This window comes from Cotesia glomerata, linkage group LG2, assembly GCF_020080835.1.
Source record: "Cotesia glomerata isolate CgM1 linkage group LG2, MPM_Cglom_v2.3, whole genome shotgun sequence".
NCBI classification, from domain to species: Eukaryota; Metazoa; Arthropoda; class Insecta; order Hymenoptera; family Braconidae; genus Cotesia; species Cotesia glomerata.
Genome location: NC_058159.1, coordinates 3,477,580 through 3,492,450, shown reverse-complemented (window position 1 = coordinate 3,492,450; position 14,871 = coordinate 3,477,580). Strand labels below are relative to the sequence as shown.

Below are 14,871 nucleotides of genomic sequence, written 5' to 3'. Positions count from 1 at the left end.
TTTCATAATTTTTAAAAAATAAATTTTCTTGTTAAATAAAATAAAAAAATTGTCAAGTGACAGTTAACTTTAATGTCATAAAATAGTAATTAATATCACTTATATTAGTGGTCAACAAATGCTTTCTTTATCAACAATTCTATACTTTCAAAATTCTTTGAAGAAATTTAAGAAAATACTATACTAAAATTAGCAGACATCTGACAATTTTTTATTTTTTAAATCATCAATAATTATAAGTAAAAAAATATTTCTAAAAAATTGCACTTAAAATTTTTTACATCACCAATTTTTTCTTTTAACTTATTTTTAATAATTTTTTTTCAATAAGAAAATTCTGAAAATTTTTAATCGTCGGCTAATTTAATTTTTATAAACTACTACAATGTATAAAATTGTAAAATTATTTACTTACCTCAGTTTTCTAAAAAAAAAAAAATAAAAAATGAAATAACAAATTTTTCAAAATAAACAATAATTTATTTTTAATAATTCATATAAATTGACATTGAGTCTTAAAAGTAATAATTAAGATACAATTTCAAAATCATTTTCCTCAAAATCGTCTTGCACAGGTTCCGTTTCATCACTAATACCTTCATCATTATTATTAGGTGTCCATAAACTACTTCTAATAAATCTTTTAGCGGCATTGACATCAATCCTAGGTCCTGGTGTTTTGGAATTGAATAATTCTTGAGCTCTGGCCATTACTTTCTTTAGCCTGTCATTCTCGTTCCTGATTTCATGAAATGCTGGGTCTGCTCCTGTACAATAAAAAAGAAAAAATAAACAATTGAATAATAATTAACAATGAACCTTTTACAAATAAAAATGCCAGAAAAAAATTTAATAATGTCTACAATTACAAAAATTAAATGCAATAAAATAAAAACAAACCTTGAACTCTTAAATGCATCCAAAACAAACTATTTAAATGAAAAGACATCAGTGTATTATATTTAATTTTCTCTTCATTATTTAATTTATCATAAAAAAGCGGATCATCTGACATTTTTAAAAACTTTTCAATATTGCTGACAGCTTCATTAAAATTTTTTAATTGTTTAATAATATTTATGTCACTAGCAAACTCTTTAAAATCATCTTCCATTTTTTCTTTTTTAACTTCACACAAAAAATTCAAATAATTTTTTAAAAATACTTGCTATTATTATTTCTTTTTTTTGAATGTATTAAATAAATTTAATTAATATAAACAAACAGTTGAAAACTAATAAATAACTTGCTGCAGAGTTACAAGCTCCAAAACCTCGTGGTCAGCTGATCAGCTGATAGACATTGAGATGACACTGAAGTTAGCAGACGTCTAAAATTTTTGATTTTTTTTATCAATTAAATTACAACTAAAAAGATATTTCTAAAAAATTGCACTTATAGTTTTTTAAGTTTTTTACATGTGAATTTTTTTTAAAATTTTTTAATTAAAATTTTTTCAATAAAAAATTTCTAAAAATTTTGAAATGTCGGCTAACTTCATTTTCATGACATTGAGTGCTCTTTTATTTGGCGGCAATAATCAGAACTAAATATTTAAACTTTGTTAAAATTTCTGTAGGTGGTACATCTGACAAGTTTGACATCAGTGATTAAATAACGAGTGCGCTGTCATACGGTTGGTTGACACGACGAGCGAGCGCAGGGTTGCTTGTAGACAAGTGAGACTGAGATAGACGTCTAGAAGATAGTGATGTGGAACAATGTGGTGTAGTGATATAGCCGTAGTTAATGCTAGTAATAGTAATAAAAAAAAAAATAATAATATGATAGGTAAAAAATTGACAAATCTATCAATGGAGCGATTTTTATGGATTTCTGTGATATTTATTTTTTACACCATATCGCCGTGTACGTCAAATATATCTGATAAACGGCTGTGCTACGACCCTGAGTGCTCTGGTAATGCAAGAAGCCGTATAATATTTTAATCTTTATTTAAATTAACATGTTATTTATTTTATATTATTTTTTTTTTCAGTTCCAGTTTCTCTGGCTAAGACCGTAATGAAATATCACTCCAATGATCCCCAGATCTTGTCTTTTGAACCCAACGTTGATGTTACGGTGTTTAGTAAAAGCGCTGGTAGTCGTGATGACTTGTGGGGTGTTGAAGTAAATATTTTTAAGATTATTTATTATTTTAAATTGCAGAGTAATTAATTATTTTTATTTATTTTATTTCTAGATCGCTGGACGAAGAGGATACGCTCCGGTGGGTTTCATTCGAGAAAAAAAGGTACTGAAGAAGGATTTAGAACATGAAGTCCCGACAGAAGTCTCTAATTCTTCGGAGTTTGAGAGTCAGAATGGACAAAAAACACAGGACTCGGTGATTAATAGCAATCCGGAGGTGAAAAATTCAATGGACTCGATTTCTCCGGTTGTTGAAAATGTTTCCCCGTCGTTTGAGATCATCGATGGCACGACGATTGATCATCGACCTGATCAAAGACGGGAAGCTGATAATTTTGCTACTAGGATTATTGAATCTGCGGATAAGGAACAACCGGTGTTAACGGTTCATCCTAATTTGATATCTACTCAGGCTTTTGATGATAATTCTGCAACGGCGATGCGGGAAAATAGTAGAGAGATTGAAAGAGTTAATGAGTTTGGTAATTTGGAAAATAGAAACCGAAATTCCGGTTTTGATGATAATAATAATAATAATAATAATAATAATAATAATAATAATAATAATAATAATAATAATAATAATAGTAATAATAATAATGATAATAATAATAGTAACAACAATAATAATAATAATAGCAACAATAACAACAACAACAACAACAATAATAATAATAGTAATAATAATAATAATAATAACAATAATGATAACAGAAGTAATAATGATAACAACAACAGTAATAATTATAACAACAACAACAACAACAACAACAACAACAACAACAACAACAACAACAACAACAGCAAGAATAATAATGATAATAATAATAACAACAAGAATAATAATGATAATAATAATAATAATTATAACAATAATAATGATGATGATAATAATAATAATAATAATAATAACAACAATAATAATTATAATAATGATAATAATAATTATAACAATAATAATAACAACAACAAAAATAATGATAATAATAATAATAATAATAATAATAATAATAATAATAATATGGGAAGAAATGATATGCAAATAGAAAATAATTCAGGAAATTTTAAAGAAGAATTATTGCAAAATAATTTTGAAGATAAAAAAGTAGAAAATGTTAATAATTTTGATGATAATAAAGTGGAAGTATCTCAAAGCCAAGATTTCAATCCTGATAAATCACAGGTTGATGGTCAGCAAAATATTGAAAAAGAATATGATAGTCAAAAGGTTGCTAACAATATGAATGATAATTCTCGAGAATTAAATGAAGGGTTTAATGATGCAAGTAAAGAAAATAAAGAAAAAGAAAATGTAGAGGCTGATAACACTTTTACTCAAGTTTTGGGCAAAGTCTCGTCTTTGTTTGACAGCTTTACGACTACTGAATCATCAGATTCAAAGCCTCAAGAAATTCCTCCAACTGGTACTCCTCAAAATGTTGAAAATATGAATCCTCAGTCGGAGCAATTTGCTGTTACGGAAAAGATGAATTACGCTGATTCAGAAGTATCTCAAGAATCAGAACATCAGCCGGGAAATCAAGCACAATCTGATAACTTTGCAGGGAATCAACAGGCTCAAGTTAATTCGAATAATCAAGGAAATGGTGGAGAGTCTAATAATTTTGTAGAGAATCAAAACCGTCAGTTTAATTCAGAAAATCTTTCAGGAAACCAAGACCAACATATTAACTTAGGGAATCAAGTTCCATTTAATTCACAAAATCAAGAAAATTTAGCAAATACTAATAATTTTTCAAACAACCAAGAAAATCGTGGAGACTCTAACAATTTTTCAGACAATCAACAAGCTTCATTTAATTCTGAAAATTCTCCAGAAAATCAAGGAAATTCAGGAGAGAATAAAGTTTCAGAAAACCAAGGAAATCAGCTACTGAATAATTTTGAAAACAATCAAAATTCGATTATTTCAGAAAATTTTTCAGGTAATCAAGAAAATTCAGTTCAATCAGAAATTTCTCACACGACTCAAGAGTTACCTATAACAACTACTATCCCACAAATTGCTAATGAAAATAATAATAATAATTATCAGCCTATAAATTCTGATAATAATAATAACAACAACAACAACAATATTAATAATGTTGATACTAATATTAATAATAATGAGAATTTTAATAACAACAATAATAATATCGATAATAATAATAATAACAATAACTACAACGAGAATATTAACAATAATAATAATAATAATAATAATAATGTTTCTGAAGAAAAAAAAGAATATTACAATAGCGAAGAAATAAATACATCACAAAATCCTTCTGAAAACCAAGAGGAGTTAAACGTTCAGCCTGACATCTCTAAACAGGATGAATTTACAGGCTCGATCGACGATTCAATTGATCAGACCTCAAGCTTCAATGAACTTCAAGCTCCTAGAAGTTTATTGAATGTTAAGAACGATCCGTCTTCAACCGATCGTAAGTAAAAATATAAATAATTACCATTTTGTTTAGTAAAAACATTCATTATTTTTTTATAATTTTTCTTAGACTCCACTGAATTCACGGAATCCCCAGAAAATAATTCTGAAGATTTTGAGCCGACTACTGCAACTTATGAGGAATTTATAACTTCAACCAGCCCACCAGAAGAATCCCAAAATATTCCAGAGTTTACAGACCCGACTGCTGATTCAGAAAGCGAAGACACGGCAAATATTGAAGGCTTGGAATCAGGTATTACTCGCTTAGAAAATTAATATGTAATGAGGAATTTTAAATAAATATTTGACTTTGATGTATACTTACCTTTCAATTATAATTTCAGAAATGTCTTCAGATGTTTGCCATGTCAACGGAGATTGCGAGCAACTTGAAAATCAAAACCTTTCGTCAGAGGTATTATAATTATCAACACAACAATCGGTTTTAATTGCCAATATTGATCATTAATTAATCTTGTTGATAATTTTTAGGATTCTTCTGAAGAGTATGAAATATTTAGTTCCTTTGGGACTAAAAATTACTGGGAAACTTTGTCGTACTTAGCTTTGACGGCCTTTACTACCTTACTCTTCTCCTTGGGATACTTTTACTTTGAAAATTCTCGACGAGATGGACAATTGATTGCAAAAATAAACAAGCTTGAAAAAGAATTACTTGTAGCTACTAAAGAAAATACTGTTCTAGATGATTCATTAAAATCGACTAAAACTAGAGTAAGTATTAATTTTTTTTTTCATTAATTTAAAAATTAATAAAAATAAAATTATAGTTGGATTCAATTGAAGATGAGTCTTTTGGTTCCAATGAAATGGTTACATCTCTAAAATCCGAGTTAGAAGCAGCGAATGTAATTATTTAATTATTAAATTTTTAATTCATACTAATCTATTATATTTAATTATTAAATACACTTAAAAATTATTTATAAAAATTAATTTAAATGAATTATTTTACAGGAAACAAAGATAGAGTTAGAAAATCAAATCGCAACTTTAGAAAAAGATTTAGAAAGTGCAACTGAAGCTGGTTTGGAATTAGAAAGAATGTTAAGAGAAATTCTGGCTTCGAATAATCAAGAAAATCCTCTTGCTAAGTCTATCGAAGATTTACAAAGCCGTTTGAATGCTCAGCAGACTATCAATGATTCTTTGAAAAATGCACTGTTGCTTAAAACTCAAGAGGTAATTTTTTTTATGTATTTTAAATATTAATTTTTATTTTTAATTTATTTTTAATTACCGCAGCATGACATTGGTAGAGTCGAGGTGATAGATTTTATTTTTATATTTTAATTTACAAATTAAGGTAGTACGAGCGCTAGGCGGGGTCGTGATAGAACCATATGATTTTTTTTTCAATATATAAATATCGACAGTCTAATTAGCAATTTGTCTAACTCCATATTTTTTAGAGGGTGATTTTTTAACATTTTGATGTAGCCATAATCGAATTATAAATTATTTGAATGATTCAAACCTGAATATTATATCTCTATCAGATAATAATTATATAAAATGGTTTTTTAAAGTGATAATAAATTTTGAACTAATTGTTTTTTTCGTACAAATAGAATATTATCTAAAATGAAGTTAGACAATTTGCTAATTAGAACGTCGACATGCATTTAACATTGGCTAATTTATTTATTTATTTTTCTTTTAATTGATACACTTTAATTAATCGGGCAAGTGTAAATTTTTTAAAATTAAATTTATCACTAATATATTTACTTTTACCCATAAGTTTTTTAAAAATATTCACCGACAGTTTTACGAGAAAAGTACAGAAATGTATCAATGTTTGGTTACCCCATAAGACCAATGTTAAATTGCTCAACTTCAAAGTTAATTATTTTTTTCAATAATTGAGTAATCTTCTTCAAATTTTCCGAATTTAGTTAGACATATTTAAATTTCATATTAAAAAAGAAATCAAGCCTTTTATCAAAAGTTGCCTTGGTGCTCGTACTATCTTAATTATTTTTAATTATAATAACTAACATAAACATAAAATATTTGTTCATAGATTGAATCTCTTACTGCTGAGCTTGCTGGTACAACTAAAAAGTATGATCAATTGGTGATTGATTTTACGCGAGTAGATGAAGAATTAAAACAAGTAACCAAGTCGAAAAGCGATATCGAAGAGAAGTTGACGAAGAAAATACAAGAAATTGAGAAACAACTGGCAGATGTAAGTGGTTTTTATATTAATTGTTATTTTTTATTTATTATTTATTATTTATGGTGAAAAAAATTTTTTTTATTTGTAGGTATCAGCAGAAAAAATAGTTATGAACAAACAGTTGAAAGAAAAAAAAATGGAGTTGAAAGATTTGAAACAGATTGTTAAATCAAACTCTAGTAATATTGATTTGTCTAAACTAGCAGATGTATCACGAATTAAAGCAGAAGCTGATATGCTGAAAGAAGAACGAGATGAATTAAAAGCTAAATTGGGTGATGTTGAAGGCGCTCATCAACTTCTAGAAGGTTTGCGATTATTTTTTTAAGTGTTAGTTTGTAGAGGTGACGATTAAAAAAAAAATTTATTTGAAATTTTTTATGATTTAGAACACATGAAAATGATTAACGAAGAAGTAGTGTCACTAAGCGAGCAGTGTAAAATAGCAATTAAAGAAAAAGCCGAGGCTGAAACTCGTCTGGAAGTCCTAACTAAATTTTTCAATGAAAAAGAAGCCGAGCGCCAGAAGGAAGAAGCTATGTGGTTACAACAACAAGGAGAAGTTTCAACTACTATCGACAGATTACACATGATGCAAAATGAGATCCATAATTATAAGTAATTATTTTTTATTATGTTTAAAATATTTTTGAATATTTTTCTGTAAATATTATTAATATGAATTTTTTGTAGACAACAAATTGAAACACTTAAACATGAAATATTGGATCAAGAAAAAGAATACAAGAAGCAAATAGCTGATTTAGAAGCCAAGTCTCATGAAAATTGGGTTAATATTTATTATTTAAATTATTCAGTAAATCTTATAAAGATGTAATAATTAAATTTGTTAATAATTTTAATCTAGGTACGTGCTCGACAAAATGAACGTCGTTTAGAAGAATCAAAAGCTGAAGCAAGCCAGCTACGTAATAGATTAACTCTTATCGAAAAGAACTTCAGCGACACTGATTCTGATATAAAAACACATCGTAAGTTTGTAAATTTATTTTATAGATTATATTTGAAGACCGTTAGCTTTGAGATGATAAAAAAATTCAAAGTCATTAAAATCTTCTACAAAAATACTTTTTTTTTGTTTGTTTTAAAAAAAACTTTTATTTGTGACCTTGTATTTTTTAAACTATTGACATTTTTAAAGATATAAGCTCATCCCGGCATTACACTCATCGAGACCTTTCATTTGAGTACCCACATCAATTTTTTATATATTTTATATATATTATATATATGTAAATATGGCAAATATATCAAAATGCATGTGGGTACTCTAATGAAAGCTCTTGATGAGTGTAACATCGGGATGAGCTTATATCTTTAAAAATGTCAATATTTAAGAAAGTAGAGTGCAATTTAACATAATTAAGAAATGACCTTGTATCTTGTGAACTATTGACATTTTTAAAGATATAAGCTCATCCCGATGTTACACTCATCAAGACCTTTCATTTGAGTACCCACATCAATTTTTCACATATTTATATATATTATATGTATGTATATATAAAAAATATATCAAAAATGCATGTAGGTACTCAAATGAAAGCTCTTGATAAGTGTGATGTCAGGGTGGGCTTATATCTTTAAAAATGTCAATAGTTAAGAAAGTACAGTGCAATTTTACTAAAGTCATTATTTTATAACGCAAAATTTTATTTATTTATAGTTTACAAGTCGCATAGTGACTGCAAGGTTGCTAGTAAAAACTTAAATTTTCTTACATCTAATTTTGTTTTTATTTGACGATAATACTATCCAAAAAAGTTATTCATATATATTGTTATCAGTTCTATAAAATTTTAAATAGCTCCCAACAATAATAATTTTTAATATTGCAATTAAAAAAAAAAAAATAAATTAAAAAATCCATATTAGGTCTTTATAAATTTCTATCTAAAGCTAGCGGTCTTAAATAACCAGAATATTAAAATTTATTTCTAATTAATGCATGAACTGAAACATCTAATTTTATTTATTTATTTACTTAAAAAACTGGTACGTATAAAAGAAAAAAGACAAAAAACAGATTACTAAAAATGATTCTCAAACAGGAATGGAATCAAATGGCGAGACAGCAACGTCACCTCAATTATTCTTAGCGGAGTCATCAAGCTCACCAATAATGTTCGCGGGTTCATCGAGTATGCCGCCGCCTCCTTTTTTACACGGACCTTTGCCGCCGTATATGCACGCAATGCCCCCGCTGCCAGGATATGACGTAGGGCAACGACCTCCACCGCTGGGTGGCCGGTTATCCTCACCTCCTTTAGTGCCAGGACCGCTGGCTGGTCCACCACCTCCATTACCACCCTCCAACACCAGTAACAGTAGGTTTAATCACGCTAGTTCCTCGCCTCCATCGCCACCAATTTCACCAGGTCTTCCATTACCTCATCCTAATTCTTCTCTACCAGGCCACTATCGTCCCACTCAGCCGCCACCGCCACCACCGGTTCTTTTTCCCGGTGACCGTATACCACCAGTACCTCTACCTTCGATGCTACCACCACCAGGAGCGGGCAATTCATCCTGGAGTGACGAAAAACTGCCCTCCCGCAACAATGGCGGAAGCTTTCATCCTTTTCAACGTGATCAGCGCGATTTTAGTAGCAAACATTTGAGTAGTGACAAAAGACAGTCAAGTTATGATCAACATCGCGACAAGTACTCATGATAAAAATTTATGCTCATCTCTACACGAAAAAAATAAGATGACACTGGATATCATTCTAAATTATACTGAGTGAAAATTTTTTTTTAGATAGTAGCTAGTATAGTCCCAGATCATAATGAGTATAATCCCAGATTATAATGAGTATAATTCCAGATTATAATGAGTATAATCCAGATATCACGCATTATAATCTGAATTTTTTGAGCTACTATCTGAAATTCTGAAATTTTTTACCACAGATATCACTGAGTATAATCTGAGATGATATCCAGTTTAATCTTGTTCTTTCCGTCTACCTATCTCTTTATTAAATTTATTTAATTTTCAAATTTAAATTTATCTTAATTAATATATACACTTGTAAACTTGTCTTTGTTTATTTTAATTAATTAATTAATTATTATTTATGTTATGTTGGGATTTTTTTTTCTGACTTTATTTCTGCCGCTTGCCAAGGACGTAAACGTTTTTCTAAAGTCAGGCAATTTTGGAGTACTATGGAAGGACATAATAACAACTCGCATGCTATTCATACTATTATTGACAACGAGAATTTAATTGAGTAGTAGGTTAATAAAATAATAAATTTATTTAGTAGCATAAATTTGTAATTATATTAATTTATTTAGTGGATTTTCTTGTAATTCGTTTGTAAATTGTGTATTTTGTTGGATTATATGTTTAATTATTTTATATTTGCTGTAGGTTCCTAGATGGATGCAACTGGATATATCAAAAAAATGTTTTTTATTGTAATTCCAGTATATAATTAAGATATTCAATTTATAAATGATAATTGTAATGAAGTTATAGATAAATAAATATTTGTAATAAATTATAAATAAGTATTCGGGTGCTTATAAATAATCTATTGTTGATAATTTGTGTATTATATTATAATGGAATTCAGTTTTGTAGTTATGTATTTTAGAAAAATTTTCTTGGTATAAGGAATGCAATAAATGTATATTTATATAATATTTATATGAAATTTTTTAATCCTCAGAGAATTTTATTGATGGTGTTTTATATTTATATATTAAACATTTTTTTTTATCAGTTAAACCTTATACCGAAATTTATATGTATTCATCGCGACTAATCAAAAATAAAAATGACTGCTTTTATTAGAAATCAAATTAATTACATTACAATAAAATCTCGATTGATTTTTTTTTATAAAACTACAATCTAGATAAAAAAATTTTATTCACACCTTATATAAGATGATAGTTAATAATATGTTGAAGTATATTAAAAAGAAAAAAATTAAATAATTCAATTTTGTAATTATGTATTTTAGAAAAATTTTCTTGGTATAAGGAATGCAATAAATGTATATTTATACAATATTTATACGAATTATAATTAATTAATTTACATTTTATCTGAAAACTTTATCAATATTTGTTAAAATATTTAAAATTGTCTATTGGCGATTTATAAAAAAAACTACGCCAAGAAAATAACGAAAAATATAAAGAAAAATACAAGCACTGCGAATATTTTAATCATCAGCCACCGATTGTTGGTGACTGACTGAAAGTATTTTAGGATTTCAGTGTGAGCCGCCTCGACGTTCAGTTCTGTATCTTCGATGTTTGTGTCTATCCTGAAAAAATTAATCAATTCATTTATTAGGATGACTGTTAAAATGCTCTATCTATAGATACATAATTAAGAAATGACCCTGTATCTCGTGAACTATTGACATTTTTAAAGATATAAGCTCATCCCGATGTTACACTCATCGAGACCTTTCATTTGAGTACCCACATCAATTTTTCATATATTTATATATATTATATATATATGTATATATGAAAAATATATCAAAAATGCATGTGGGTACTCAAATGAAAGCTCTTGATGAGTGTAACATCAGGATGAGCGTATATCTTTAAAAACGTCAATATTTAAGGAAGTACAGTGCAATTTAACCTAATTAAGAAATTACCTTGTATCTTGTGAACTATTGACATTTTTAAAGATATAAGCTCATCCCGATGTTACACTCATCGAGACCTTTCATTTGAGTACCCACATCAATTTTTCATATATTATATATATATCAATTATATATATGTATATATGAAAAATATATCAAAAATGCATGTGGGTACTCAAATGAAAGCTCTTGATGGGTGTAACATCGGGATGAGCTTATATTTTTAAAAACGTCAATATTTAAAAAAGTACAGTACAATTTATCAAGTCATTATATATAAAGCAAAATTTTACTTTTTTATAGTTCACAAGTCACGGCAGTCACATAGTGACTGCAAGGTTGCTAGTAATTAATAGTAAAAAACGGAGATAAAATAAAATAAATTTTCTCAATACCTTTCAACCATTTCTTCTTGTTCCTTAACCATATGAGCTAACTGCGAAAAAATCCCTCCAAGTTCAACTATCGTAGACTCTATATTTTGCATCGTTTCTGCTCGAGACATCACATAAGAGTCCTGAATATAATTTATGATCATTAATAAAGTAAATAAAATAAAAAAACTCAATATTCAACATTAAGTTTAAATAAATATACCGTGTCATCTCGAATCGCCTGTTGCATCATCATTTGCCCTCCCATGGGTTCAACATTTATACTAACAGAATTGCCTCTAGTATCTTGTTCCTCAAGGAGTAATGAGCTTTGTTGTCCACCGGTTAATGGTAACTTAGTATTTACACGCCCTTGAGTGAACTGCTGTCTTCTGTTTTGCTCTTCCCTCATATTCTGCAATATGAGTCAGCAATTAAATCAATAATATTCTGTCAGCAATTAAATCAATAAAATTGTTCAAAAAAAATTAATGTACGGAAATAAAAATACACACCTCAGAGCGTACTTCAAGTACGTTCTTGAAGTGATTAGACATATTGGCAAGCTTTGACTGGAGAGTAACCACCACAGAAGAGGAATGCGAAGCTATATGATGACTTTTAGAGGATGATTCTCTCTGTTGCTTGCTCAATTCCTGAAGTTGACCGATTTGTTTGTTTAGACTGCTCAAGTCAGTCTTGATAATATTTGTCAGCTCGTCTATTTCCAATTGTCTGTCATCAAAAATAGACTTTTTCTTTGCCACTATAAAAATTAAAGATTTTTCATATTAGTATTAATTTTATCGTTCAATATATCACATACATAAATAAAGTTAGCCGACATTTTTTATTTTTTACTTAATTTATTAAATTAGAATTAGAAAATATTTTTTTAAAATTGTGCTTACAGTTTTTCAAACTTTTCAAAAATGAAATTGTTTTGTAATAATTTTTTTCATTAAAAAAAAATTATAAAAATTTTTAGAAGTCAGCTAAGTTAAATTTTCATATGACATTAAAGTTAGCAGTCACTTAACCATTTTTGACAATTTTTTCAACAAACAAGTTTGTTAAATAGAGTATTTTTAAAAAATTGCATTTTTTATTTTTTAAAATTTCTTTGTCAATTTTTTTTTGCCATAATTTACTTGTTACAAAAATTTTTAAAACTATTAAATATCTGCTAAATTAATTTTCATAATTTTCATCACATAAATTATAATGAAAATTAAATTACCTGAAATCTAAAAATTTTTAGAACTTTTTTTTGATGAAAAAATTATCAAAAAAAAATATTTCATTTGTAAGAAACTTGAAAAGTTATAAGTATAGTTTTAAAAAAATATTTTTTAGTTATTATTTAATAAATGAAAAAATTAAAAACGTCTGCTAACTTCAGTATTAAGGTAAAAGACCCAGTTATTGACACTGGCCTAGTTACTGACACTTGCAATTTTATTTTAATAAAAAAAAAAAAACAAATCAACTCTAATAAATTAATAAATATAATTTTATAATTATAAATTTTAAGAAAATTGGTTTTTTGAGAGCATTTAATGTAATTTAATTTAGCGTATATTTAATAATTTTAATAATTTTGTAACAAATAAATTATGGCAAAAAAAAATTAGAAAAAAAAATTGGTATGTAGAAATTTGAAAAAATAAAAAATACAATTTCCTAAAACAATTGTTTTGTTAACTAAAATTAAAAAATTATTTAATGACTGCTAACTTTAATGTCATGAACATTTAATTTTTTTAATTAGAATAAAATTGCAAGTGTGAAAAGACTAGGCCAGTGTCAATAACTAGGTCTTTTGCCTTATTATAAATTATAAATTGTAAAATCTAGACTTACATATCGCGAGTTTTTCAAGCTTAGCATAAGTACTTGCGATATTTTTCCCAATATTCTTAGCAATCATCATAAATTGTGAGTAGCTTTGGAAATGCTTGCCATGAGTTGGACTTTTGACATTAATCCTCATCATAGTTCTGCCTTGCATGGTCTTGATGGCATTTGCGAACTCGTTACTCCTATCGCGCGACGTCATGATTGGAATATAATTATAATTACTTAAATTTTCCTTATTATCACTATCTATTTGCCAGTTGTCTGGCTTTCCATTTCCTTGGGATTGTCCTCCGTAAAATGTACCACCAAATTGACGTGGATCGTTATATGATGTCAGTGGAACATCGTCTACGTCGCCAGTAACTCGTCGCCTACGTGCTGACATTTCATGCTCAGTAACCTTAAAGTTTATTTAATATATTAGTCAACAAATAAAAATATTATTATTAGCTTACAGTTAATTAAGTTAATAAAAAATAATTAAAAAAAATTGCAGATGGACGGTGACACATCATCATCGACAATAGGTTAGGAGTTGATATTTATGATTATTATTTTCAACAGTGTATTTATTTTAAATATTGTTTAAATAGCTGTCAAATTACTTGTAAGAGACATCAGTTGTTGGAATAAAATGTCAGTTTGGTATTTAGGTCAAACTGGTTTTGATATGATAACAGCTGCTGATGTCAGCTAGTTAACTGCATGATGACAGTTCTCTAAACAACCATCTTTGTATTTTTAGTACACACTTTCTGTTTTGATGGCGCCATTATTGGTTTCTTTTAGCAAAAATTATCATACTGAAGTTAGATGTCAGCTGTCAATTTTAAAAATTTTAATAATAAATCAATTACAATAAAAAAAATTATGACATTAAAGTTAGCAGTCACTTGATAATTTTTTAATTTTATTTAACAAATAAATCTTTTCTGAAAAATTATTTTTAAAAAATTGCATTTATAATTTTTTTCAATTTCTACAAGTCAATTTTTTTCTCATTTATTTTTGCCACTATTTATTTGTTAAAAAGATTCTAAAAATTAACAAACATCTGCTGAATTTATTGTCATAAAAAAATTACAATAAAGTTAGCCCACATTTTTGATTTTGCTTAATTTATTAAATTAGAACTAAAAAATATTTTTAAAAAATTGCACTTATAGTTTTTAAACTTTT

At 27.3% G+C, this 14,871-nt stretch overlaps 3 protein-coding genes and 1 long non-coding RNA gene across 4 annotated transcripts; 2 read left to right on the top strand and 2 right to left on the bottom strand.

The window, feature by feature from the left end:
- Nucleotides 1-467: 467 nt before the first annotated feature.
- LOC123260119 (nuclear nucleic acid-binding protein C1D) lies at nucleotides 468-1,292 on the bottom strand. The gene is made up of 2 exons (XM_044721074.1): nucleotides 901-1,292; nucleotides 468-767 (listed from the first exon to the last, which is right to left on the bottom strand). The coding sequence occupies exons 1-2, from the start codon at nucleotides 1,112-1,114 to the stop codon at nucleotides 529-531; spliced, it is 453 nt and encodes a 150-aa protein (XP_044577009.1). The 5' UTR covers nucleotides 1,115-1,292; the 3' UTR covers nucleotides 468-528.
- A 324-nt stretch (nucleotides 1,293-1,616) lies between these two features.
- Nucleotides 1,617-9,581, top strand: LOC123260112 (transport and Golgi organization protein 1). Its single transcript, XM_044721063.1, has 17 exons — nucleotides 1,617-1,920; nucleotides 2,000-2,133; nucleotides 2,207-3,073; nucleotides 3,338-4,021; nucleotides 4,301-4,604; nucleotides 4,677-4,862; nucleotides 4,954-5,024; nucleotides 5,102-5,344; nucleotides 5,401-5,478; nucleotides 5,588-5,812; nucleotides 5,876-5,896; nucleotides 6,657-6,824; nucleotides 6,904-7,123; nucleotides 7,205-7,433; nucleotides 7,509-7,605; nucleotides 7,684-7,807; nucleotides 8,888-9,581. Exons 1-17 carry the CDS (start codon nucleotides 1,722-1,724, stop codon nucleotides 9,508-9,510), a joined length of 4,473 nt encoding a protein of 1,490 aa, XP_044576998.1. The 5' UTR covers nucleotides 1,617-1,721; the 3' UTR covers nucleotides 9,511-9,581.
- Nucleotides 9,582-9,812: 231 nt separating this feature from the next.
- Nucleotides 9,813-10,494, top strand: LOC123260120. Its single transcript, XR_006508401.1, has 2 exons — nucleotides 9,813-10,079; nucleotides 10,216-10,494. It is a non-coding gene; the product is annotated as an uncharacterized LOC123260120 (long non-coding RNA).
- A 438-nt stretch (nucleotides 10,495-10,932) lies between these two features.
- LOC123260117 (syntaxin-5) lies at nucleotides 10,933-14,444 on the bottom strand. The gene is made up of 6 exons (XM_044721069.1): nucleotides 14,298-14,444; nucleotides 13,696-14,092; nucleotides 12,348-12,598; nucleotides 12,056-12,247; nucleotides 11,854-11,975; nucleotides 10,933-11,122 (listed from the first exon to the last, which is right to left on the bottom strand). The coding sequence occupies exons 2-6, from the start codon at nucleotides 14,075-14,077 to the stop codon at nucleotides 10,963-10,965; spliced, it is 1,107 nt and encodes a 368-aa protein (XP_044577004.1). The 5' UTR covers nucleotides 14,078-14,092; nucleotides 14,298-14,444; the 3' UTR covers nucleotides 10,933-10,962.
- Nucleotides 14,445-14,871: the final 427 nt, after the last annotated feature.

Coding starts and splice junctions, on each gene's coding strand:
- LOC123260119 (XM_044721074.1), bottom strand. CDS start 1,114: ATGGAAGATGATTTTAAAGAGTTTGCTAGTGACATAAATATTATTAAA. Junction 768..900: donor GATGCATTTAAGAGTTCAAG/GTTTGTTTTTAT, acceptor TTTATTGTACAG/GAGCAGACCCAGCATTTCAT.
- LOC123260112 (XM_044721063.1), top strand. CDS start 1,722: ATGTGGTGTAGTGATATAGCCGTAGTTAATGCTAGTAATAGTAATAAA. Junction 4,605..4,676: donor CGATCCGTCTTCAACCGATC/GTAAGTAAAAAT, acceptor AATTTTTCTTAG/ACTCCACTGAATTCACGGAA. Junction 6,825..6,903: donor TTGAGAAACAACTGGCAGAT/GTAAGTGGTTTT, acceptor TTTTATTTGTAG/GTATCAGCAGAAAAAATAGT.
- LOC123260117 (XM_044721069.1), bottom strand. CDS start 14,077: ATGTCAGCACGTAGGCGACGAGTTACTGGCGACGTAGACGATGTTCCA. Junction 12,599..13,695: donor GCTTGAAAAACTCGCGATAT/GTAAGTCTAGAT, acceptor TAATTTTTATAG/TGGCAAAGAAAAAGTCTATT. Junction 11,976..12,055: donor AGGCGATTCGAGATGACACG/GTATATTTATTT, acceptor AATTATATTCAG/GACTCTTATGTGATGTCTCG.